Genomic DNA, 27,735 nt, shown 5'->3' on the forward strand with positions numbered 1-27,735 from the left:
TAAAGGAGGCTGCACAAAGGTTGATCCTATAAGTTTGTAGCTTCCTCCATTGCATTTACCCACCTGTGCAGGAATACAGTTTAAGAACAGGAAATACAACCACATGATGTGCACTTTTCCTAAGAATCATTTGCATTTATCTGAGTTTTATGGCTTGATTCTGAATTTCAGTCTCTTTGTGAATAAAACATTTGAAACTTCACATTAGTTGTGCTCTCGCTTCAGATGTAACACACCTGCCCATCAATAAAAACCCTAACGCTTTAAGTTAACTACAAGAAATGCATCCTCACTCCTGTAACTTTCTGAATGTCACAGCTTCTAGTTCTCTTAAAGGGACAGTCTGGTCATTTTTGAAGCGATGTTTTGTCAAATTTGTATCGGTTGGTAGTATCTTATCATCTTATCAGCTGTGACATCAATCATGGGCTGCTATGTTTTAAAAACCTTAAAAATAATTAAAAAAAGCCCATGTTTGACTGATGATTGGCACATGAACTAATCATTAGCCAAGCCTACATGAAAACTGTTGCCATTTTCTCCTAAAACCATGCTCTTTGGCTGATGTTTTGGCTGATAATGTACAAATTATTAATTTGAAAAATAGACACAAAAAAAAAAGATATTTTTGCTTGAAGTGCGCCATTCTGAACCCGAAATGCTAAAACTAGCTGCTGCTGCTGCTTTACACTTGATAATAGAACTCTACCAAAAAAAAAAAGAAAAAATTTTCAATGTGAATTTGATGCCAATGTAAAAAAATTTAAAACAGCATTTACTTTACATAACCATTATGATGTTTTTGAGATTTCAGTTGTTTTAAGATAATAATCCACCTTGGTCCTTGTTGAACTAGCCGTTAGCTCATCCATCTGATCATAATTAAATCCTATATTCTCCAAACTCAGGTCATTCAAAGAGCTGCCTACAACAGGTAAGACATTGTAATCACACTCCCTTTTCAAAATATCGGAGCTATGACTTTAATGTTTATCATTTGCTCTCAGTGGAGCATTGTTCTCACCTCTGGGCTGTGAAGTTATCTTCAGCTTTAAAGGAGTAATACAAAGTGTTTTGGTGGTAAAGCTGAAAGACATTGTCCGCCTCGTCGCCCCCCTGCTTGTCAGATAGCTTCACAGTGAAACCCAGAAGAGGCAAACTTTCTGATGCTACTTTCTCCTGTAGGAAAAAAAAAATCAGGGAAACACCTAATGTTATATTTATGAATAAATTAGTTATTTTTATTAAACTAACGGCTACATTTGCAGCAGATGCATTTTTGCTGTCTTGTGCACACAAGCATCAAAAGCTCTTCAGGTTAAAGGGGATCGCATGTTTCCCCTCACCTCTTGGGCTCGGTAGGTGTAAAGCACCTTGTCTTTTAGAAGGAACCACAGCCTCTTCCAGTTCTTTTTGCTCTTCTTGCTTCGCTGTAGAGTGCCGCTGATGGAGCCTTCTTCTGGCACGGTTACCTGCACGTCAAGAGCAATTTTTAAATGCCAAGACATAAACCAGCTGTTGCATTTTACACAATCCTTGTATTGAATTTACCTGAGTGAAGGAGGCTGTGCCTTTGCGATGTCGCCAAATATTGGGAGGATGGATGTTTTGAAATACAGTGGAGAACGGACGGCTGGAGCGGGTCACCCGAGGGCTGCTGTTTCCTGAGAGCACAGATACATCTCCTCCTGCAATGACAAACGACTTCCTTTTACACCAAAACAAAGATAGATATGGAGGAATAACTGATGGTACACCCTATGGGAATGATTTGTTCCCATGAGGCAAGTTCCTTATACTGATGTTAACTTCCTATCGGCACAAGAAAAAACATGTTGTTGTTTTCTTTTTCAGACTCTTTGTCTGAAGTTGGTGCCAGAATCAAAATGTGACCCTTGTTGTCTCCTACTGCTGGTGTTACAGACTAATTTTAACACAAACAACAAAACAGAACAAATTGTTTAATCCAACAATGCTTTTTTTTTTAATTGACAGAATAAATTAGTCCATTACTTGTAATTTCGTGTAAAAAAAAAAAACAATTTAATTTTGGAACTTGGCTACAAAAACAACCATCGTACTCCTCAACTATGTGCACAACAGTGTCAATAGACAAGATTAAAGATGAGTTTTTAATTGATCAAAGCCGTCTTTTTACCTCTCTTTTTCAGCTCGTTGTAACAGTGATCACATACTTTGACCATGCGGTCTTTCATGTACTTCAGTGGATACTTGTTTCTGCAGCAGCTTCGACAAACAATCTGTGTCAAACAGCAAAATGGAAACAAACACATTAAACACAGGATATAATCTGGTAAAAAAAAAAAATAAGCATGATTTTCTGCATATAGTAGTCCCTCGTTTATCGCAGGGATCTGTACCCTTGATAAATGAAAAACCACGAAGTAGGAATAATAATACAAGTAGTAAGTAGTAACAAAATCCATGCTTAATAATCCAGGTATACAATCCAAGAATTTTTTGACTGATGAAGACTTCTGGATGGAAGGTGAAACGTTTCAGCACACACAAAAAATAAACTGTCCAGATGACCTGACTGAAAATTGTTGGATTGTATACCTGGATTATTGAGCATGGACTTTGTTGGTTTTGAACCACTTTGACATGACTGTCGACGAGGAAGAGGGCCGGCACCGGAGGAGGGGGCGTGCCGAAGAGACCATCTTAGCGCCAACATAACTGATTTGTTCCACTTTGGAGTAAGCTGTTTGGGGGAAGAATCAGTTTTGTGTTGTGTGTTTCCTTGACTGATGAAGCCTTCTGGATGGAAGGTGAAACGTTTCAGCACACACACAAAAAAGAAACTGTCTCGATGACCTGACTGAAAATTGTTAGTAAGTAGTAATTTATTTTATTATTTATGTATGTATATATATATATATATATATATATATATATACATACATATACATATACACATATATATATACATATAGATATATATTAAGGCGTTTTAAACAATTCCCACATTCTTGAAATATTCTAAACAATGTTTCTAAACTCTAAACGTTCTAAAAGAGCACTGAATATCATGATTTCAGCTCCCTGCTTCCTCTGCTCTCAGCCACCTGCAAGTGCTCTTTGCCACGCCCACTTCTCCGCTCTGCACGAGAACAGCTGATCAGCTGCAGGAGGAAGCTTATCCTGTAGTGTGGGCTGCACAAAAGTGCAGGAGGTGCTAAATAATTTAAAATAATTTATTTTAAATAAAAATTCCATGCCAATCGTGCGGCTCATTCATCAATCAGTCAATTGTGTGTCATGTCCAATCTTATTTTGAAAAACCGCGATAGAGCGAGTCTGCGATAAACAAACCGCAAAGTAGCGATGGACTACTGTACAATCAGATATTCACCTCAAAATATTTTTTCCCTAAAATTTTGGTCAAGCTGAGACATCTAGGAGGATCAGTGCTGAGTATTTCAGAGGACTTTGGTTTCTTTGTGTGTGACTTACTCGTCCACAGCTGTGGCAGTGGTGTCTGCGAAGAGTGAGGCTGAAATCTGCAGTGCAGTTCATGCACATCACGGCTTGTGAGACAGGAACAAGTGTGGGCGCTTTTTCTCCCAGGGACAGACCAAGACGATCTCTGGCCTGGGAAACACACACAAACACACACACACATCCGGTGATTTATCATGCTGGGAAGCTTGATGACCAGACGCTGCACCATCACTCTCATTCTGGCAGGTGCAGATAAGCATGGCTGAAATAAAGACATAAGTGAGGACGCAGAGATATGAGGCAGGATTTACTCACCTCTCCTGAGCAGCTTCTGAGAGCCGCCGAGCCTCTTGTGTGTTCAGTCACGGTGCGGTTCAGGGTGTAAAACCAGTCCTCTCTTTCAAGGAAAGAACTGCAAACAGTGCACAGAAACTCACTTAACGGGACTGATCTAAATGTCAGCAACATCAGATACCAAAAACATTTTATGTGCATGCAAGCATCATAAAGTTTTGGGGTTTGATGGTAAATGCGATATTTTTGTCATTTTTCTTGTGTACAGTGTGACCCACCTGGCAGACAAAATGATGGAGATGTCAGTTTCTTCTATCTTTAGTGCATGTTGGACATTTTGTATATTGGGTTTACTGACCTGGGCAATTAATCACAAACATCACAAATATTAGGCAGACATAAACAGTGGAAGAAAAAACAAAAAGTTATTTCGGATGGGGAAAATCTTGACCGGTTTAATCTGATCTTTTAATGACTTTGAAAAAAAACTTGAGTTGGTAAAAGTTCACATCAATTCTTTATGGTTTTGAAAGAAAAACATTGCTAAAAGTCAAAGTGATTACAATATTTGGTGACTTGATGATGAGCTGACCTTTAACCCTGTCAGAGGTAACGTGTTCTTCAGTCTGTATTTCCCGTCCTGCTGAGGGTAGGTGTAGAGCAGCACGTCGTTCATCTGACAAAACACAAAACACTCAGAATATCTGCAGAACTGTCAAATCTTGAGAGGCTGCAAATGTGGTGAAATGTTAAAAATAAAGATACAGTAGATGTATTAGTCAGTGATCTGCTCAGATTATTCATGCAGTGCTGCAACTCTCCTGTAGGTGTAACTATAGTCTAATAGAAAGATTTTTTTGAAGTCTAAAAATATTTCCTTTTTTTTTTTTTTCTAAAAATGATAGTGAAAACATGTTTAAGGTTAAAACAGCTCTATGACTGAATCATAAAGTTATTCACACCTCATGGCCACTTGCTGCACTTAAACATTTTTGTTATACAGGTTCATAGTTTTCCATTAATGAAAAATTAAAGACAAAAATTGATATAACTCATACCTGACATACTTTAGGTAAAGTATTTAATTCTCATGTAACCTTTTTGGGTTGACTTTATTAATTTAAACCCATTATCTTGGATTTATTAATTTATTGCATTACATTTAATTTTTGCCACTACATCATTTGCTGTCTGTCTCTGGGGTTTTATTACTTTTTAATAAGGAACTGTCCACAAACTTGTTTTACTATTCATAATAAGTGATGAAACAAAGTCATTGTCTGAGTGAATATGTTGACAGCACTGACAATTGTAATGTTGTGACTGGGATTAGAGGAAATAAGATTCGCAAGACTTTTTTTTTAGATTTTGAGTATTACATGTTTTAAAGCACTGCAGAATAAACAGGTGCAACGCATCCATTGTGCCTTTTGAATTTGAATGTTTATAATAGTTTGTGGCTCTTTTTTAATAAATTAATCATGTGGTTTTGACGGAACAGTGACTGGTGGTGAAGATTGTCTTCAACAGTTATTGAGCATCCATCCATCCATTATCCAACAATTTTCAGTCAGGTCATCCAGACAGTTTCTTTTTTTGCTGAAACATTTCACCTTCCATCCAGAAGGCTTCATCAGTCAAGGAAACACACAACACAAAACTGATTCTTCCCCCAAACAGCTTACTCCAAAGTGGAACAAACCAGTTATGCTGGTGCTAAGATGGTGAGACCTGACTGAAAATTGTTGGATTGTATACCTGGATTGTTGAGCATGGACCTTTTTGATCCATCCATTATCTTTATCCGCTTCTTCCTTTTTTGGGTCGTGGCAGTCACTGGTACCCATATCCAGCTATCACTGTGCAAGAGGCAGGGGACACCCTGGACAGGTCCCTAGTCCATCACAACCATTCACTCTCTCACTCACACCTAGGGACAATTTACAGTTACCAGTCAGCCTAACATGCATGTTTTTGATCTGTGGGAGGAAACTGGAGTACCCGGAGGAGATCCGCACATGCACGGAGAGAACATGCAAACTCCACCAGGTAAAGCCCCCGGCCAGTATTTGACCAGCGAACTTCTCACTGAGAGGGAACAGCTCTACCAACTGAGCCACTGTGCCGCCCTGCTGAGCATGTTTGCAATTTAATTTCTAATTCTGATCATTCCCCTGTTTTCCATACTTTAAAATCATCTCTGTGAATTTGCATTTAGGAGGTTAAAATCCTAACAAATCAGAATTATAATATTTCTACAACATATAGTTTTAGATCTTGGGTAGCTGCCCTTCCCATGTTGTCAGCAAATGTCTGGTTCAGGATCTAAACATTCAGAAACTTCCTGTCAGGAAACTCTGCTCTTAATAGCTCAGTCTGGACACAGAAGTAAATCAGGGAGATTCCCGACTCTATTTTTCACACAAATTTAGGAAATTAAACAAGTTGTGATGAAGCAAGTTGTGTATATCTATATTAGAGTATCATATTAAAGTACATGTATGAACATTCTTCAGTCAGTAAGCAGCACTTACCAAAAACAAATGGCGGGGCTGGCGACTCTTCCTGCTGACCTTCATCAGGGTGCCCTCTTTCACAAAAACCTGACAGTAAATTCAAAAGAAATACACATAAGATCATCTTGTGCTGACAAATCAGGTCCATCTGCAGTCATCGGGCTTATTTTAGTCCAGCCTGACTGCTTAAAGGGCATGGAGGGGTGGTGGGGGGGCAGACAGGCTGGGCTGGCGAAGCTCAGACAGAAACAATGCTGTTATCAGACACGTACCCTGCCAGGATGAAGCAGGTCACGCTGGCCACGCACACTGTACGCTATGTTGATCAGACGCAACAGGTTCTCCTGAGAAATGCAGACAAAACAAGAGAGAAGGTGAAAGAAGTGTGAGGCTGAAATAAGGCAGACAAGATAGGAGTGTGATAATGTTTGGCACAGTCTACAGATGTTATCACCTGAATCCAAACGAAAAACAACATATCACCAAGCTAGAAGGCCTTTGCCTGGCATTAGATTAAATGTATGATTGGCCTCTGCAAGAAGTTACAAAATGTTTGAATCATTCAGAACAGCACGACGTGAAGCTAAATGCTAACAAGCTCATGAAGACACTAAGAGCAAATTACAGCTGAGCTTGATCAAAAATAACATTGGATTTTTTCCATCATAAACTTAAATAGATTTAGATTTTAGGAAAGCAATAATTCTTGGTCATGAGTTAACAATAGATGGGAGCAATATTTATATAATCAGGGCAAATTCATTAAAATAAATGGCAATAATTTGATTCAGGCTTTTGCAGTTCTCTGCTGTGTACTTCTTAGAAAAGTAACTTCTGTTTAACTCTTAATGGTTGAAACCAAAATGCTTGTGAAAGACTGAGGAGGTTATCAACTTTATTACAGAGAAACAAACAAACAAAAAAAAAAACCTTGGAGACGGCTGAACATGGATGGAAGATGTTGACTGAAAGCCTGAAAAACACATTTTTTTCTATCTAAATAATCTCCATTATTCATAAAATGTGTGCATCATCTACTTTCATCCATGTAGTTACCCAGGTTTTTCTTCTAGTATTTAGTTTGGTTGTTTTTGTTTGGTTGGTTGGTTTTTAGAGGGTTTATGCAAAGTTAAACAAACTTTAACTACTTAAAAAGGAAATTTCAGACCTTATGGAGTGTAGTTCTGAGGAAAGCTTATAAACTATTAATATTTTATCTTGTATAGATAGACCTTTGAATTGCCTCAGTTTGAAGAAGCTATAGCTAGTCACAGCAAAACCAAGACCAAAGTGGATCTGTGTTGTCTTAAAACCAACTCCAGTCTCAAGAACATTGCAGCAGTTTTTACAAACACATGAATATGAACCTTACTGTTGTCAGTTTCATTAAAAAGTAATTTCCGCAGAAGAAATGTGACATAAGGTTGCACTGGAAGTGCTACATCTAGCTGCTGCTGCTGATTTTTGCACTTATAATCACAAAATCTATGATGGCAGTGTGATTTATAAAAAAGCGTTTGTATAAGCCGATATGAAACTTTAAGACGGCAGCATTTTGTTTTGTTCTTGGCCTCAGTCAGACATCAGCTTGTCACTCTGGTCTAAATTAAACTCTTTTCCTCCAAACTGAGGTTGTTCAGAGTTATCTACAACATGTAAAACATTCATTGTTCATAACCTCTCAACATAACCACACTCGTTACAGTACTTTATTCCAGGAGTCCAAAGGGGCTGCAGTAGCTCAGTGGTTAAGTGCTACAACCTCATAATCCTGGGGCTGCTTGTTCAAGCCCAGACTGCTTCAGGAAGTGCATCCGGAGTAAAAACAATTGCTAAATCTTTCATGTGAGTTCACTTCCTGTGGCAACCTCTGCAGAAGGGAGCAGCTGAAAAAAACCTTTACACAAGTAGTAGTTGTCTGTTCAGAACAAATAATTACTCGCACAATAATTCTGGATTTGAGCAAATCTTATTGTAATTATTTACATTTTACACTTACCCCGTGTTTTAAGCTGTCATTGACCTGATCTGCAATGTCAGACACGACAGCTACAGCAGCTGAATGACACAAACACACACAAGGATCAGAAGGCTGACAGCAGACACAACAAATATTCACATTTGAGGAGAAGTTTCTTCGTCTCCGTGTGCACGATAAACTGAGTAAGCTGTCTGCCAGCGTCTCCGTGTTTAGTCTGAGGTGATTCTCTTGTCAGAGATGCTTTTTGAGATAGTGCTGCTGCAGCCTGCCTTCTCATGATGAACATTACAGTCTTCAGACAGAGAAAAGGGGCAGGAATGACTGTCTGTGGGCTCCAACAACTCAAAAAAACAGACTAAATGGGCTCTCTCATGGCCTTTTCTTCATGCCAAATGCACACAAACAAAGACACAGAGGCTAGAAAAGCTCTCTTGGTAGTAAGAACGAGCATGAACTGAACAGCAGCTGTTTGTTCTTGTTATTACACGTTTACTGCACCTTGGGTGTCTTCATACTCCTTGGAATCAGGAGAGAGGTTGTTCAGATAATCTGAGGAAAGATGAGGGTGGAAATCATCTTTAGAGAGTAAAACACAGACTATATTTCAGGAAATCTCCTGTTTGTACGTAAATAAATCTCGTCTTACACTTTTCACTCACCAGTGAGAATCATGCGATACTGAGCCACGCGCACGATGACGTGCAGGAGCTGCTGTTTGAAGGAAACTCTGTCCCCACCTGGGCTTTTCTCCTGACAAAATAAACACATCAAGCGAGCACAATTTCATTATTGTTAACCTTTCGTGTCATTTTTATTATCCATCCATTTTCTTTACCCGCTTATTCCATTTTGGGTCACGGGGGTCGCTGGTGCCCATGTCCAGCAATCACTGTGCGAGGGGCGGGGTACACCCTGGACGGGTCGCAAGTCCATCACAGGGCCACATAGAGACGAACGAGACAAACAACCATTCACTCTCTCACTCACACCTAGGGACAATTTAGAGTTACCAATCAGCCTAACATGCATGTTTTTGGACTGTGGGAAGAAAACCGGAGTACCCGGAGAAAACCCACGCATGCACGGAGAGAACATGCAAACTCCACCCAGAAAGGCCCCTGGACCGGGGTTTGAACCAGGGACCTGCTCGCTGAGAGGCAGCAGCTCTACCAGTTGCGCCACCGTGCTGCCCGTCATTTTTATTATTCATATTAAATTAAACTGGAAAATTTGCTCAGTTGATTAGAACATGATTTAAAAAACGGTGGCTAAAATGAACTAAATGACAAACAAATGACATAAGAAAACTCTCATTTTGAGCAGAAGCAACAAAATTATTTTAAGTACTAAAATAGCATTGATTGAAGAAATGTATGTGTCCGCCAACAAGTTTTAACCAAAGATTTTGTGCAATCTTCTAGTACTCTAAGTATGTGCTGGGGAGGACTCTCAGCTACTTCCACGCCTAATTTTAGGTTAATATCTGAAGAAATGACCGAGGTAGAGACGTTCTTGTGCTTGTTAAAGTTGGCAAGCTCTATCAGCCATTTTGAATTGGAGTTGATTAAAAGTTAATGGGCTGTAGCTGTACACCCATGATTATTTTCCAAGAAACATTAAAGTTTTGTAAAAATCCATCCAGTTGTTCATGCCATATTTTGCTAACAGACAGAAAAATGAACACACACAAACTCCTGCATGATCGCCTGCCTTTCACAGCTGGGGATGATAATTAAACACTATAGCTAACTAAAGGGTTCAAATACAACAGCTATACTGACAATTTTTATTTTCTATATACTGTAACTCTTTTTACACAGCAAATACTGGGTTAAAATGTTAAAGATGTATACACATTTTAGGTGATACGCCAACAAGATGAAAAAATGGCTTTGGCATTTGGCATTTTGGTGGCAAAACAGCAGGTTGTCCGGTCTTAGTATGGGGGAAAAAATAAAAATAAAAATAAACATTCAGTCAGCAGCCTCCTGTTTAAAGGACAAACAAAACAACAACAATAACAACAAAAAAACACCACTGGCATTAATAAAGAGTTTAGGGGAAACATGGGACTTTATCAACACGAGTGCTCCTAAATCTGACAGAAAACTGCAAAGCTCTGCAAAGACTCCTCGCCACCTCCTTCCCTCAGTGGTCGATAAAATGTAGGCAAAACCTTAAAAACTCCTGTGCTCATAAATGAGAGACATTTAGACAGGCCCAGTGGACATTCATGTACAAACCAGCTCTACAATAAGGGCTTTACTGGGAGTGTTGCTTTGACTGATGATTAAAGTTATTAACTCCACTGGTTCCACAGAGGTAACACTTCTTGAGAAAAATTAAGGTGCAGTCCTTAAAAAATTTTTTTTTTTTTTCAAAATCATTACTGTATCTCTGGATTTGGTGCACGTTTAATCTAACAATGTTCATGGATTATAGATTACATCATTTATAACAGACCTAAAGGGCTTGTCTTTTATGCAGGCTGTAAATCCAAAGAATAATCTCATAAACCACAAAGTCCTCTACCTTTATCTGCTGTAGGTGAGGTAGAGAAGGAGACATGTCCTGCTGTTATTCAAAGCTCCTGACATGAACCAGTCTTTCCAAAAAAAAAAACAACATTTAACTGAATTAATAAAACATACTTTTTACATTTTTGGCATTAAAACAAAATCTTTCTGGGCTACAGTGCTTTTATGAAAGAACCCAAGCAAAGAGAAAGGAAAAATAAGTTGGTTAAAACTTTGCAATAACTATTGGAATCAATTGTTTCTGTCTGTTAGCAAAATATCTCATAAAATACAAGGTGGATTTTAATGAAACTTTCAGACAGTAATCATTGGATGAACATCTCCCACTTATTATGGTTGAAGTTGACCTAAGTTAAAATGGCCACCACAGCTGATCAACCTTAGCTAATACGCACAGCTACAATTCAGCTAATTTTGCAATCATTAAGCTAATTTTGCAGAGGTAGTGGCAAATAGTCATTTATATTCTTAAGCAATAACTCATCTTACAAGTTCTCGCATTACAAGATTTGGCTTAATGTCATTTATGAGGTTTGACCAAAACTTTTTTTCATTCAACCTTTATTTATGCAGGTTAGTCTCATTGCGTCATGAGGACTCATTTACAAGAGAGACCTGTTTTAGACAAACCACAGATAAGGTACACACAACAATAAACAGCCATAAAATGCACATAAAAGCAGTGATATAAAACTAAATAAAATCAAGCTACATTATGAAACGGGGTAAAATACTAAAAACAGGAACATGTCTGCATTGAGTTTTGTATTGAACTTAACAATTGTTTAAAATTCCTTAGGTAGATAAAAGTGGACAGCTTCAGATCTTTTTGAAAGGTGTTCCATGTTATAGGAGCGGAGTAAGAGAAGACCCTTTTCGCTGAGTTCAGTTTGCACTGAGGGAACGCTGCAGGTAGTGATGTCTTGAGAGTGCACGCTGTAACTGCACTGACAATGTGACAAGTAGGAGGAGATATATGAAGACAGCAGAACAAGGAGTGATTTAAAGATGAAAATTTACCAGTGTGAGAGCTGCGTGAAGTTAATGTTGACCAACTGACTGAAGAGTACAGAGTTCAGTGATGAGTAGTTACAACCAGTTATGAATCTTAGCATGCCATGGTGGACAGCATCCAACATCTGCAAGGTGCTGGCAGGAGCAGTCACACAAATAATGTCATCATAGTCAATGGTCAGAAGGAAAGCAGCAGCTACAAGGCATTTCCTGGCATTCAGAGTTAAGAAGGATCTATTTGTGAAAAAAAAATCCAACTTTAATTTCAGTTTCTTTATCAAGTTTTTGACATGAGGCTTAAAAGAGAGATGTGCATCAACCAAGATTCCCAAGTATTTGTAAGAATCCACAAACTCAATAGGAATACCATTTGTAGACAACATAGGAGGAAGGACTGGTGGTACCAACTTTCTGTTTGAAAACAACATCCCTTTGGTTTTACCAGTATTTAGCACCAGTTTGAGATGGAACAAGTCCGACTGGATGATGTCGAATGCAGACTGTAAAAGCTGGAAAACCTTAGCATCTATTCTAGCATGACAATAAACAACTGTATCATAGGCATAGAAATGCAAGGACGTGTCAGGAATGTTCTGATCTACGTTACTTATGTAGATTTTAAAGAGAGTGTGTCCTAAGACTGAGCCTTGAGGTACACCATTATGGACAGTTAAATTACTAGAAGAAGTACTATTGTGTTAAACACATTGCTTTCAGCCTGAGAGATAATATGATCTCTGTCTCATCAAAAGCTGATTTTTGCTTAAAACTCCAGCATGAAAGGAGGTGGGTGATATGCATTCCTTCAAATAATGATAGGCCTTTAATTGTAAGAGAACACAGCTGTTTGTTTTGTATTTAATCAAATGAAAAATAGGAAAATAAAGAAAGAAAGCAGATAAGTTCTCACCTCAAACTTTTGAACAATGGCTGCAAAGGCAGGTGAAGTCCGGCAGCTGTCCTCCAGTAAACTTATGCTCCGGTCGAAGTGGCCGATGTAAGTGGTGAAGACCAAGAACTCTGCTTTCCTCGTTAGGAAGATGTCAGCAATTTTTTGGCCGTCCTCCCTTAAAAACAGAGATGATGAGAGAGTGCACCAGTTTGTTGTTGCATTTCTGTTTCTGCTTCAATCTGTGTTGGGCTAAACAATATTGCTTCACGTCTCACCAGTGTCTGACTCGACTCTCCAGCTCTGTGAGGATTTTGCGGTGCAGACTGTAAACATCAGGCAGCTCATTGAGAATCTCTCTGAGTCTCTCGTCATCCAACACAGGCTGCCCATCGTCCCCCACTGCAGTCCCCACTGCTTCCCGAAAGTCCTGATACACAGACGAGTGTGGAGATTTTGAGTTGATCTCACAGTCTAAATTATAATCTAACAGTCACACCTTACAGCTTTCTGACACTTCGTTCTCCTGCCATTTCCTGGAGACTAACTGACACCTTACTGATACTAATGCCTCCTTCTACAGGTGTGCAGTGGAGAGCATCTTGTGCTCCAGCATCAACATGTGTGGCATGGAGACTGCACAGCTGCAGAAAGAAAAGCTTTGCAGAGACTGGTGAAGGCTGCACAGAAGACTGTTGGAGTCAGTCTCCCCACCATCACAGACATTTACACCTCCAGATGCAGGAAGAGGGCCACCTGCATCATGAAGGACCCCACTCACCCAGCACACATACTTTTTGCCCCACTTCCTTAAGGCAGAAGGTTGTGGAGTATTAAGTGTAGAACCACTAGACTGAGGAACAGCTTCTACCCTGAGCCTGTTAGACTCATGAATCCCTAACCAGAAAAATCACTGTAATGCCACTTTAACTGGTGATATGTGACTTATCTGTGCTGCTGATTTTCCATGCCGCTGATCTCATGCTGCTGATTATCTTATGCTACTGATTATCTGATGCTACTGTATTCATTCATACCTATCTGCTCACCCCAGACTCATGTTCAGGCTGCTGCTGTTACACCATATTGTTTTACATTATTAGTGTTTAGTGTATATCTGATAACTTTTAGTGTACCGTTTGGCATTTGTTTAGAGTATATCTTAGATCTTTGTATACTGTTTCTTTATATACTTTATATTTCGCTATTTTTGGGTGTAACTGGGACCCTAAGTACATAATTTTGTTCTACCACATGCACCACATGACATGAGCTGGTAATGACACTAAAATTGGCTTGAACTTGAATTATATCAGACAGCAGGGATTACATGAAGTGCAAAAAAAAAAAACCCAAAAAACATATTTTCTAGGGCTTAAACTTTAGTATTTAAATTGCCAGATTATTCCCAACGCGACAGAAAAAATTAAGGAGCAGGATATGCTCCTTCTGCATTTCCTATGCTGAGGAACCGCTGGGCAAGATGTTTCACTTTAAACTTCATCAGTGAATGAAATAACTTAGTGTAAAAATTCAAACTGTGGTGCTTATAATGTGTGCATGTGTGGTGGGTTGTAAACTGAAAGAGAAATAAGCTAGACTTGAGCTAAAAACAAATTTAAAAAAAGAAGAAAGAATGCACAAACTGAAAAACCTGATGTGTAAAACGTCTCAACATGCTAACAAGCAGGTTCAGTGAGGATAAAATAATTATATCCCTATGAGATTTTTAAGTAAGAACAGTCTGATGAGACAAATAACAATAATAGTGACAAGTAAAGAACCTTGAATCTTTGAATGAGTAACAAGCATCTACCATCTTTATGCCATAATTTGTTGACCACAAAGGAAGCTCTGTTGTACAGACAGAGGTGCATCCTTCGATGTGTTAGCTTCTAAAACCACATTATGCACTTGAAGCTGTCGTCTCCTGTGTGACACAGTCAGTTTCTCATTATGGCTGTGGAGGACTTTTCTGCTCTGCCTATTTTCTCAGAATAACAGGCATTATGTTGAGATCCAACCTTTGGCTTCAACAGCTTCATCCTCTGATGTTTCAGCTGTCTGGCTGTAGGTGTAAAGCTGTGACTGGGATCATGACACAATTTGGTCTAAGCTTCAGCTGTTGGGCAGACAGCATTACAGTGGACTCTGGAGCACTTTTGATGGACAGAAGAACTTAAAAAAAAAAAGCTGCTCCAATTCTGTGGCTAAAACAGAAGCCTGAATCATCACCCTTCCACCACCATGCTTCACAGTTGGAATAAGGTGTTTGTGTTAATATGCTGTTTGTTTTTGTCAAATGTGATGCTGTTCATTAAGGCCAAACATTCACTTTCTCATCTGTCCAACATTATTCAAGAAGTCAAGTTGTTTTTCAGTCAAGTGTAATGCCAGAACACTTTGTAAACAAGCCAAACTTGTTTTCTCTTTTACTACATTACTGTCATGAACTGTAACATTTACCAATAGTTTCATAGTTTGAGATGTAGCTTATTATTTATTTATTTATTTATTAACCCATACTTTACTCACCTTCTGCAGCAGTTTGAGCCCCTTCACATGTCTGAGGGCAGAAAAAATATATAATTAGAGCTGATATGAAGGCATGGTTATTTTTGTATAGCCTGTAATTGAATGTTGACGTATTACAAATTTATACTTACAGTCTCTCAGTATCCACCAGCTCTTTCACAATGTAAAAGGCTCTGGATCGACCGTCGGGCTGTAAATAATCACAATGTTCACTGATAAATTTCTCAGCTTTGGAAGAAACTTCAGTATTTTGGCCCCAGTTCAACAAATAAACGGGTTCTCGTCTTCACGGCGTCTCTAACCATCAGTTAAAATCTAAATGATGAAGACAATCTGGCAGCAGCGCATTAACCCCCATTAACCTGCTTCTTCCTGAATACATCTGTCTAGCTCTGCCATCAACAACATCTTGGATATTCTACTACAGGTAGGAAAACAAACTGACAGCACATGTAAAATTTAAAGCAAACGTGCTGTAATCAAACTAAATGTGACCCATTAAGGTAAATAAGTGTGGGCATAGTGTATATTATACAGAATAATTAATATTTTATTGCAGAAATGTCTGATGGACACAACCTTTTCACGTTCAGTAATTATTTTCCATCAGTCAAAGTCAGCAAGCAGGAGAGCCAACCTGTCTGTCATAGTTGATGTCTAATGCACCATCTTCCTCATCTGAAGTGCGTCCTTGGTCTTCCTCGCACATCGTCTCTCGAACATCGACAACGTGACCAATCTGTGGAGCAGCAGCTACAGTACACACCTTATAGGCTTCTGTGTAGGCACTGCATGAAGGGAAAGAGCCACATCACAAACAGAAGATGCACACTGACAATTACTTTATCAGACACTGCTAGTATTGTTTATATACATGTCTCCATCCAGCTCCAAAAATGATAACTGTATAACCATTACACAATAAAAGCTGGTGTAACGTTTACTGAGGAGTATAAAGAAGCACATGCTTAAGTTTAAATAGCAGTTTGAGAATTATTTTTGTGTGCTTTATCTTTTAATATTTCTAAATCTATATCATATGTCCATGTTTTATGGATTTTATTTACTTTTTAAATATATTTGTCATTAATCAAAGTTCATCTTACATCAGCCCAAAGACAGGAAACAAGAGGGAACTTTTTCAATATGACTTTAAAGATGTTTAAAAACCTCAAGAAAAGTTAAACCATTATCATAATAAGTCGACTGTGTTTAATCTGTACCGAAAAGCAGAAGTTTTTTTATTTTTATTTTATTTTTCGTGTTTTTCGTAAGCTGAAAAACAGCTTGTTGCAGTGCATTTCACTACAAAATCTACATACTAAATACTGAAATAAATACTGAATACTGAAATAACTTAATCAAAATATTCAGAAGTCAGTTCTAATCATCTTATAACATATTTTGAGAGGTTCTCCTTGAGTTAGCATTTTTCCATGGTGTACTTCCTTCACTTGGTATATTTCCATTTCCAACAAGTATACAGCTTATTTTTTGTTTATATATATATATATATATATATATATATATATATATGTATATGTATATAAAAGCTGTGATTTGTTCCAAAACCTTCACTTATGTGAAAGTAAATCAGACAAATTTCATTTAACCATCAAAACCTTCTTTACAGTCCTTCATGTTCATTGAATTATCACTATAATAAACATATTCAGTGTTGAGGAAAAATGTGAATAAATAAAAGATTGCAGATCTGGAGCAATAAAGTGGTCTCCCAAGGCCTCCGGTGACAACTGTACCCACCAAGGGAAACATGGTGGTGTTTTATACTACAGGAATTCTTCTGCAGGGAAACTAAATGAATATGCTAATGTCTGCAGCTGAGTGGAGAACGTAAGCCATGCAAATAAAAACATGTTCCTAACTTCCACTTAGACCTCCAAATGAATATCTGCCTTGTTGCAATCCAAAAATCACTGGATTTAACCCCACTGAGATGCAAATTAACAACATACAAACAACATATGGATGCTCTGCGTCGTAAACATTACAGCTGCATGGCCCATTGCTGCTTATTGGAACAAACTAGAATGAGACATGGGGGGTTCCAGAAACATAGGACTTCAGATTCTATATTGGGCCTTTATATCACTCCCATAGACAGTGCTGCTGACACTCCTAGTTCGACTGCACTGCTGTAAGAAAAGCTCAAGGCAAAAGCTGCAGAGATAAATTACAAGAGGAGATAAAAAAAATAATCCTACTTGTCCTCGGGTTAAGTTTCTGGTGAATGAATGGATGGGACAGGGTGCCAATGATCTCCTAACTATTTGCTAATACAGTTTCTTCAGGCTATTGTTAAATTAACCACTTCATCTACTCTCATGCTTGTCCAGATAGCGTGGCACTCTTATTGCTATGATTGTAAAAACTCAAAAAATAGACAACAGTATCATGCGATTTGGAAAAGATGTAAAATCTTGGCTTGTGCTCAAGTAACACATTATTACAGACAAATGCAACCCAAGAAGACTAATTAAACACAAATAGTTATCATGTTCTCATTCATCATATTTACAATGCAAACTGAAAATAATGTGAACTTGTGATACCAAACTTCATCTGGGCACTTCCATTTTATGTTTCCTGTTGTTACAGTTCTGATTTAAACAAAAGTTTAAAGGAATTCTGAACCACTCCTCCCCAGAATATTTATAAAATTCATCAATAAATCCTGAAAATACTTGATTGAGCAAACCTCTACAAAGATCGAGTAAAATAAAGACCTCTTTGTTCGACCAATTTGTTCTACATAAATATTTCACCATACTTTGGAAATTCACTTAGCATTCATTTTTAGACCCTGGAAATTAAAATCATAAAACATGTTTTAAATAGTAGTACAAAAAGCCTATTATAGGCTGTCAGTTTTAATGTCTTAAGAACTTTTGGGGGTTTACATGAAAGTAAATAAGATATTTTAATTAAGTCTGTTAATTTGGGGCAGTTGGCTGTGGCAGCCATCATGTATTGGGCTGATTTCAAAAGTAATCAGTTGTAAATATACATTCAATTGTAAATTTCTGCAAGTTTTATTAAAATATCTGCAGTAGTTCATGAGATAGTTTGGTAACAGAGACACTAACACACACAGACACAGGCAAAAACATTTTGTCCACCTTTGCCTTTTGTTGCAGGTGATAATTAAACAGTGAGCACATTCTGACTGGTTCACGCCACTGAATGGCTGATATTAATTCATAAGCATATTCCAGTATCTTGTTTTATTCTGTTTGTTTGTTGACCTGATGGGATATATAAAAATTGATTAATGTCAAGCCAAATTTTGCCATCCTTTTCACTCAAGTCAATACTTTTGTGCACCATTCTGTGCTATTTTTCCTGCACATGAACCAAAGAACCCATGAAGAGGCGAGCGCTGCAGAGAGCATCTGCTGACTACAGAACACGCTGAGATCGTATCTCTGCCTGTTGTTCCAGAGTGGCTGGAGAAGAGCAATGACTCTAAAATGCTCTATTTTTCATCTTGAGGGGTCTGTATGATATGGGTAAAGCAAGCAGGAATGCAGAGGGAGTGTGTGTGTGTGTGTGGGGGGGGGGGGGGGGGTTTCACGTCAACACATCATATCCGATCAAACCAACAAACAATACCAAAGCAGGAACACAAGAGGCTCCACAGTCACAACCTGCGAGACGTCTTGTGCACCACAGAGACGATCGATGAATGAACCCAGCCTGTTTTGACTCAGAAGTGAAGAGACCCCCCCCTGCACCAGCATTTCCTCTTCCACCAAACATGCCCCAACAGCACAGAGACACACACAGTGAATCCCACTGCAAGGCAACAGGCAGCCTCCTGTCAGCTGCTGATCATCACAACATCAGGAGATGACAAATCTTTTTTCTTCAGGGAGACTGTTAAGCACATGCAGTGGCCAAGACGTCATAAAAAGGCTTGTGCTCATTATAAAAGGCGACTAGAATCAATAAGCCGATGTCCAACAACATCAAGTTACGCAAATACACACATGTAACGACGCATTAGTGATACTAGCTGTGTGGCTCCTCTGTTTCTTTTGACAAATATTCCAAGAACAAAAAACATAATGCTATTAATTTTTCATCACATTGATTAATCTCTATCATTTTTATACACATGAAACAGATGGAAATAGATTATTTTTAAGCTGATACCATCATCAAATTAATTTATTTTTGTTTGTTTTAACAATGGATCTGTTGCACTTCGTGTTTGATGCTGCCTATCAAATCTTTGGCAAATTATTCAAATTAATAAAGTTACTGTGGAAAGCATCAAAATAACTGACTAAGAACATCTATGCAGTGTCTATAAAAAGTATTCACCCCCTTGGATGTTTTACCCTTCAAGTGCTATTATAAACCGGTCATGGTCAATTTAAGTTGGTCTATTAGGCGTAAGAAATGTCAAAAATTTGTCATCGTTGTCCAAATGACGTTGAATTTCTACAGAGTAAAACCAACTGAACAAAAATTTGTAAAAACATTCACCCCCTTTAAAGTGATTGTCCTAATTGAACTCAGCAAAAGGACAGTTGAAAAGTACATCAGGGGATTAATACAGAAAGATTTCCAAAGTTTTGAACATCTCCAGGAGTTCTGTTACATTAATCTGTTCTGTTACCAAAAGAAACCGATTAGGCAGCCTTCATCAAAGTATTATAAATAAAAATGATCACACAGGAAACATGACATCCTATAAGGTGTCTGTTCTGCATCAATATTGCTCCTAATCTTTTCATTTTTCATCATAAATGTATAAACTTGAAGCAATAACCCAGAGTTAATACAATACATTGTGTAATTCAATATGGTATGATATGATACAAGATGATTTTGTACAATATAATATACATTACTGTCCCATTAGGGCAGCTTATTTTAGATTTAGTGTTGTCCCAATAGTTCCATTAACAAAAAAAACTATAAATCCATTAAAAAAACAACAACTATTAAAACAATCTAATATAAGAAAGTTATTCCACAAAATGCATATTGTAAAATTATAATTTTAAAAGAATGATCCAGCATTACTTAAAGGAATGTATATTGCTTGCTGCCTTTTATGTCAGAGTTTTAAAATAAAATAATCTTACGTTGAGACAAGATGGAGTCATGACTACTTTACGTTGTGTTTGTGCTCTGACTATGTGTTGGGACTGACTCAACTTCAACCGCATAAAATTTAAAGTCAATATTTGTCAAATGTACAGTTATAGATATTTTGTGTTTGGCTTTCTTGAATTGGATCATTAAATTATTACTTTGAGTTTTTCATTAAAATCCATTAATGATTCATGAAGAATTTTGCTAACAATTTAAAACAAATGAACACATGCACACACACATACAAACCTGCATGCCTGTCTTTCATTGTTCTGCTTTGCAGTAAAAATACATAAATATATATGTAAAGGTGTAATTGTTTAAATACATACCTTTCTGTTTCCTCAGTTAACTGATTTTTCTTGTCAAACCCAGGGAGGCTGCTCATGTCCACATAACCGTCTGTCTCGTTGGCAGAAGACGCAACCCGACTGGAACAGTTGAAGAAGTCTGTAAACTGTGGCTGAGGCACAGGCCTCCGCTGTGGCACCTGAACATTCTCATAGTCTGAGCTGATGGGAGGAACGTTCTCATAATCTGAGGTATCTGTGTTGGGGACAGAGATGGAGCGTGGCTTGGTCAGAGGAAGAGCAGCAAAAGAGATACGTGAGCGGTCCTCAAATGACTCCACCCGGACAACGCTGCGATTAAGGAAGGCCACGGAGTTCCCTCTTCTTCTGCTTTCATTGTACAACAGGAGGGTGGAAGCTGGCTCGGGTGAAATATGAAGCTTGCTAACTGACCATGAGTTTAGTTGTGGCGAGCTACCGACGCTCTGTCTGTCTAAATCCAGCCGTCTGCCTGGTGAGCAGAAGCTGGACTCAGCTGAGGACTTTGAAGAGGGTGGCTTGCCTTCTACCACTTGCTTGTGTTCTGATTTCCATCCAAACTTAAGCATCAGGAAGCGCTTTATAGAGGACTTCTTTTTCCTGTTTTTCTCTGCCAAGTCTGCCCCAGTGAGTAGTGAGGGGGAACTTTTTGTAATAGGCTTCTTGGTGATGTAGGATAGCTCAAAAGGAGGAGGAATATCCACCAGAGATGTAGGTGTGGACAGAGCACTGGACGACAGAGGAGAGCACCTAGAGAAGCTTTCAGATGAGAACATGGCATCTTTATGTCTCTGGAGTCCATCCCTGTAGATACACAGTGAAGTGTCCTGGCCCTCCATGGAGAGGGAGCGGGGGTATAGAGACAAATACTGTGGTTTAGAGTAGCTCCTGTGTCGCGGTGAGCTCAACATTGGGCTGCTGCTTAACGTAGGCTGTCCAAGTCCACTCAGATAGGTTTTCTGTAAAAACTGCACTCCCTTACTCTCCACAGCATTGGTAATCCGGTGTGACAGAGAGTGTGATCGAATCCCGACAGGCTTGCCATCGAAGTGAAAGACATTCCCAACACGTGAAGCTTTCCCTGGCTCGTCATAGACATGATCCTCACTGATGTCATGCTCTGTATCGGTGGTCTCATCCAGAAATGGCACAATGCAACCCTCAAGGTCATCCTGGTCTCTGAAGACATCAGAGTCATTTGGGGACAGCAGCTGACCCTCAGAGAGAGACGACGTCAAGGCGGTGTTGGTTGGCACTGTGATCGTTACCTGTTTGAAACTTGACTCGCTGTCCAAATGGTTCAACACATCCTCCAGTTCATAAACCTCGTCTTTGTCAGTTTGAATAGACAGTCTTTTCTGACTCGTCCTCATTTTGTTTTCATAACTGTCATTACATCCATATTCATCAATGCTACCAAAGTCTAAGCTGTCCTCTATTTGTTCATTTTCTACTGTTTCTTCATATTTCCCAGTCAAAACTGAGAGCGTACTCTCCAGCCTCAGATCGCTGTTTATAATGTCCTCTGAACAGATGTAAAGAGGCTCATGAGCTCGATCCACCTCCAATGCTAAATGTCTCCTTGTTGTATACTGTTTCTGATTATCAGGGATGGTGTTATAAAAACAAATGTCCCGCCAACCCTCTCCTCTTCCATTTTTTTTATTATCTTCTCTTTCTGTTAAAAAAACACATTTTGCATCAGTGTCCATTGAAGTTCCTTTGACAAGGATCCCCAGCTCATCTAAAGAAGACTCTGAAAAGTCGTCTGCCGTACTTCCATCTTCCTTCTTCGCTTTTTGATTGGCAGCAAAATACCACCGAGCTTCCTCATCAGTGCTATTAACAGAAATGTCTCCTCCTGAGAGGCCTTCTGCGTCGGCCAGCGCCTCGCCGGCACCACAACCCTCAGCATCCATGTCCTCCGTCACATCCGTGTCAATTATCTCTTCGGAATCAGCTGTGAGTCTGTCATCGCTAACCCAGAGAGTTTTTTTCAGAGAGTCAGCTTCCTCCGTCAAGGTACTGTCAGTTAATCTCCAGTCCTCATCCATTTTCTGAACAGCATCTTGGTCTTCTTCCTCCTCTGTCACCCATCTTTCCAGTGACCCCTTTGATAACATCTTTAAATCAGTGTTTGGCGACTCCAGGGTGTAGCCGTTTAATTGTTTCTCTCCGGGCAATGCGGTAATAACTCCATTGTTTAGGCCATTTTGTATCTCACATCGTCCATCAACCCCACCATTTAAAGTCACCACACTGCCATTACTGAACCCTCCCTGGTTGTCATTTAGCAGCAGTGTGACTTTGGGTTTTGGGGCTACAGAGGGTTTGGGACCCCTGGCTGCAGACAGGAGAGGGGAAGGCAACTTCTGGCTGGCGTGACAAACAAATCTTGGCTTTGGAGCAACTGATGGCTGGGTGCAGTCTAAAGGAACAACAGGAAAGGGAAACTGTAAGATTATGTGCTTTAAAATAGCTTACAGGGTCATTTGTGTGGCGTTCCTGTGACCTACATCTGTTCAAACACTTACAGAAAATAAACCTTAAATAGTGTGAGCCCAAGTCTTTGGTTGATATTATCAAAATTCCAGTTTGAGGAATTTTTGCACAGTGCGTACTCCACAACTAATTTTAGGTAGGAAACTGGTACCAAACACCCAGATAAACAAAATGTTGGGAGCCTATTAAACAGGCCAAAAAGACTAATTAGGTTCAAAGCAAAGAGAGAGTTTTCCTATAATTTGCCCACGTAATGGCTCAAGTGTGGATGCTGAAGCTGGACCGAGTCAGAATCTTGGCTAAATTCAAGCCAACACATTTTGTTCATAGTTGGTGTGAATGTGGGCACAATTCTCATGTCTGAACCCTTAAAGACACAAACCTGACCAAACTGGGCAACTCATCAGGGCCAACTGGATTTTATTTTAATTTAGGCTGCCAGGACACAGACATATGTTCCCATGGGCTGATCTAAGTCTGTAAAAATTTAGAGACTTAAAATACGACAAAGGTCTGATAATGAGTAATGCACGCTTCAATACAGTTCAAAAAGGAACACAAAGAAGTCTGAGGGATTTCCCTGACTCACTTCCTGCCATTCAAACGAGAGAGACCCCTGTTAGGATGCCTTTAAGTGCTATGAGAATACAATGAGATAAAAAACAGACAACTAAATGTGCAGTTCATACCATTAACACTAATTTAACCAAATCACTAAACAATATGAGCCCAGCAGTAATTTATGACAATATTAAACACAGAACTTACATGATAAAAGCTTAGTCCAAATGTTTTGATGGAAACTGTGTTTGGATTTCTATATTATTTAGTTTAAACTTTCAATGTTGCCCACAAAAACAGGAAAACATTGTGGACACTTTGATTATGAATTGTCCTCCAGGGATGTCAAAGAATAAGAAGGCAAAAATAAATAAAAATAAAACAAGATATGGTAAAGAGAAAACTATCCTGGCTATATGAAAAAAACTATATAAGCAACATGAACTGTTAATCCTCACCTGTGTTCATTTTGGCGACGCTGCCACCTCCAGCATCCCGTCCGCAAAACGCAGCTGTGTTCCACGACACTTTGGGCATAAAAATAAGTTAGAAAAATTTAAATAAAAATCAGATCCTGGCAGCAAAACTCTGCTGTACTTCCGCTCCAAACAAAGAAGGGACTGAGACTGAGCCGTGTCTGAGCCGAGAGCAGCTCAGCCGAGCGCCAGAGACGCACAGAGCGCGCAGGACGCGCCTGGAAACCAAATGCAGAGATTGGACCGAACGCGCGCGCGCGCACACGCACTAAAAACACCGGCATCCGTCGGCAGCTGCTGCAGGTCCAGGCAAGAGCAGAAGACACGCACATCCTCCTGCGAGCCACAACCAAGGATTAGTCAGATGTGTGGTGCAGATGAGTTAAAGCTCCGTGATAATCCTGTTCGTAAAATGAGCGAGAATCCACATCACAGCAAATGAAACGACCAATTAAATTCAAATGTGACTGGGAAAAAAAAAAAAAGAAAAAATGAATTCATCATGTTTTTGTGTTCACGTGTGGAAAAATTGTATGCGCACATGTTAAAAAGTGATTTCATTCACATTATTTCAAGTAGTATTTTTGTTTCAAATCCACATGGAGACATGCTCAAAATAATATTAATTACTCAAGTCTGTCTGTTAGCCAAATATCTCAAGAACCACCCGATAGATTTGAATGAAATTCTCAGAAAGTAATTGTAGATTAACTCCTGGAATCAACCTGATTCAAACTAGTCACCAGGTAATCAACCTTAGGCAACACAAAAATAGAAACAGCCAATTTTATAAGAAGCTAAAATTAGGTGTGTTTGTAGACAGTGATCCCCACCCCATACCCAAGTTTTTATTTTTATGTTGAGGTTTATTTTAATTTTGCATGTTCACACTAAATTCAAATTTCAAATTTCAAAATTCAAATTCACTAAACACTAAATTCAAATTTTGCTTTTTGTTCTATAAAACTGACGAAATTAGAAAAATGGACAGCCCCACCATATAGTATTACTACTGTATAAATAGTTTTCCAATGTGTTAGTTAAGCAGATTATAAAAACCAAATTGAGCCCGGATGTTGATGTTTTAGTTATGAAGAGAACAAAAGATACAATTACAGATCCAAGCTGGTTGTGATCAGTTTTATTATTATCCTAATTGAAGTAAATATTTTTGAAGTCTGGAATATCTGCATTGATAAACCAGCCTTGCTTCTCTGCACACCCATCTGTCTGTTTGATTTGATCCACAACAGCCTTCTTTTTTTATTATAACAAAACAGGAAAGTGCTCCCCCCCTGTTTCCTGCTCAACCCAGCTTCACATCCTTAGCAGCTCGTGGACACCAGTTAACCCCTCCTGGTGCATTCACTGGGACTGGCAGGTGGTGAAGCAAAGGAGGCTATTTTTATATGAGTTATAGTCAGCTGGTCATAAGATTTATTGCACTGAACACGTGTGTAGCAGTGTACCACAGCAGTAAACGAGCCCCATAATTAATAATAATAACCATAATAATACTAATAATAACAAGGGCGTGACTGTCTGTGGCTGATCAGTGCAGCAGGAGGAGAGGCGTTGCATGAAGCTCTTTCATATTTGTTGACATTTGTTTATAGTCTGATCTCACCTTTATAAAAAGGTCTCCTTTTATATGATAAAATAAAAAAATAGATTTGATCCCAGAGTAACAAAAGACAACAAGTGTTTGTGTCCATAATATTTCTGATGTCCTTTAAGGCACTTCCTGTTTGATGCTCCAACTTCACAGTTTCATCATTTTGTATTTTCACTGTCAACAGTAAAGTCATACAATATTAGTTTTCACATCTATAAAATTAAAAGCTGAGCATCACTCAATGCCCTTCCTGCCAGAGTTTTAGACAAAGATCATGTCGAGGAATGACAGAGTTGTACCAGTTTTAACCAAACCTTGAAAATAACACAATCTCATATTGTAAGATGTCACTCTCAGAGTATGACTCACCTTTCAGCAGTAGGTGAATATGACATTGTTGAATTCCAGTGGTTGAGGATACCATTTGATTGATTCGGACACTCTGAGAAAAAAAAAAAGTAAATACTGCTCCTCTGAAGCTTTACTGATGACTAAGCAGAGGCTTTCCCTTTCAATACCACATAGTGATGAATGCACCACACTTAAAGGTCAAAAGTCAATCCCCTTCCACATCAGGCAATCAGTTTGTAGCTACTGCCACGATTGTCAGTCTTTGATGGTCTTACTGGTAATGGTAAAAAATAAACTTCAACACTTAAAAAAGAAACATAAACTTTAGTGCTGATTTTCACTAAAAGCAACATCCACTCATTAAAAAAACATTATGCAGCTGCACCTCTGGCCTAGTTTTGTTGGTTCCGTTTTTGTGTTTTCATCTTGAGTCAATAAAGGGGAGGAAGATTAATTGTGTTGTGCAGCACCGTGCTGCAAAAGACAGATCGGATATGAAAATGTGTTTTAGGATGAGCAGCCATCCTCTCACATACACTCAATCAAAATGCCTGAAGGATAATGTTTGTGTTTAAGATCAAACCAACAAAACACTGCTTTTAAGTACTTTATATGTTCTGCTGTTCATCTGAGGTACTTTATAATGTGACTATACTGTGTGTTTTAAAAGATAGTTCAGATATTTTCAAGTGGGGATTTTTGGAAAGCTTATGAACAGTTAACATCTTATCTGTTGTGGATAGTTCTTTCCAGATAAAAGATGTCTAGATGACCTGACTGAACATTGTTGGATTTTTTTTTTACCTGGATTATTGAGCATGAACTTTGGTGTTTTGAACCACTTTTGCATGACTGTCTCAGAGGAGTTGACTAGGGCTGGCCCTGGAGGAGAGGGCGGGCCCCAGAGGCCATCTTAGCACCAGCAAACTGTTTTTTTCCACTATGAGGTATGCTGTTTGTGGGAACCTGTTTTGTTTAGTGGTTTCTTGGGCTGAGGAAGTTCTTCGGATGAAGGACGAAATGTCTCAGCAAAACAAGAAACCGTCCAGATGACCTGACTGAGCATTGTTGTATGTTATACCTGGATTGTTGAGCATGAACTTTGGTGTCATTTTATACATTTTTATGTTGCCATAAAATTTATATTGTATGGTATATTGACAGAAATATTATAATTATTCACGCAGGGAGTACACAAACTGCACAAAAATGTTAAGACTAGCTGTTGCTGCAAATGTGTAAAATTGTTAAAAGCGTAAAGTTTTTGTGACGGAGGAAAAGGAACAGAGAGATCTGGACTCTTTCAAGAGAACAACACCGAGCTACTGGTTCAGATATGTGGGCGACACCTGTATCAATATCCATGGAATAGAAGTAGAAGCGTTCACAAGACACATCAATTCTGTGGACAACAACATCAGGTATACCGGAGAGGAGGCCAACAACAACAAGCTGCCTTTTCTGGACTGTTTGGTGAACATGGAAAGAGAAGATTGAAGTTTGCACCTATTCAGATCAGAACCTTCTGTTTGACTCTCACTTC

General features: G+C 38.8%; 1 protein-coding gene across 1 annotated transcript; it reads right to left on the bottom strand.

Annotated features, from left to right (window-relative positions):
* On the bottom strand, positions 1-24,260 carry LOC119412545 (FYVE, RhoGEF and PH domain-containing protein 5-like). The gene is made up of 22 exons (XM_037679565.1): positions 24,209-24,260; positions 22,084-23,115; positions 20,691-22,017; positions 15,869-16,019; positions 15,363-15,421; positions 15,232-15,262; positions 12,975-13,126; positions 12,718-12,874; positions 8,916-9,006; positions 8,755-8,805; positions 8,275-8,333; positions 6,548-6,619; positions 6,294-6,362; positions 4,352-4,435; positions 4,038-4,117; positions 3,781-3,877; positions 3,478-3,615; positions 2,159-2,261; positions 1,552-1,688; positions 1,347-1,472; positions 1,025-1,179; positions 1-63 (listed from the first exon to the last, which is right to left on the bottom strand). Exons 1-22 carry the CDS (start codon positions 24,216-24,218, stop codon positions 27-29), a joined length of 4,218 nt encoding a protein of 1,405 aa, XP_037535493.1. The 5' UTR covers positions 24,219-24,260; the 3' UTR covers positions 1-26.
* Between the last annotated feature and the right edge of the window lie 3,475 nt (positions 24,261-27,735).

Source organism: Nematolebias whitei, chromosome 7 (assembly GCF_014905685.2).
Source record: "Nematolebias whitei isolate Nwh7 chromosome 7, NemWhi1, whole genome shotgun sequence".
NCBI classification, from domain to species: domain Eukaryota; kingdom Metazoa; phylum Chordata; class Actinopteri; order Cyprinodontiformes; family Rivulidae; genus Nematolebias; species Nematolebias whitei.

Excerpts from the sequence above, each read along its gene's own strand:
- LOC119412545 (XM_037679565.1), bottom strand. Across the intron at positions 9,007-12,717 it reads CCATTGTTCAAAAGTTTGAG|GAGAAAAGCCCAGGTGGGGA; the intron begins GTGAGAACTTAT and ends TTATTTTGTCAG. Across the intron at positions 64-1,024 it reads GATAACTTCACAGCCCAGAG|GTGGGTAAATGCAATGGAGG; the intron begins GTGAGAACAATG and ends ATTCCTGCACAG.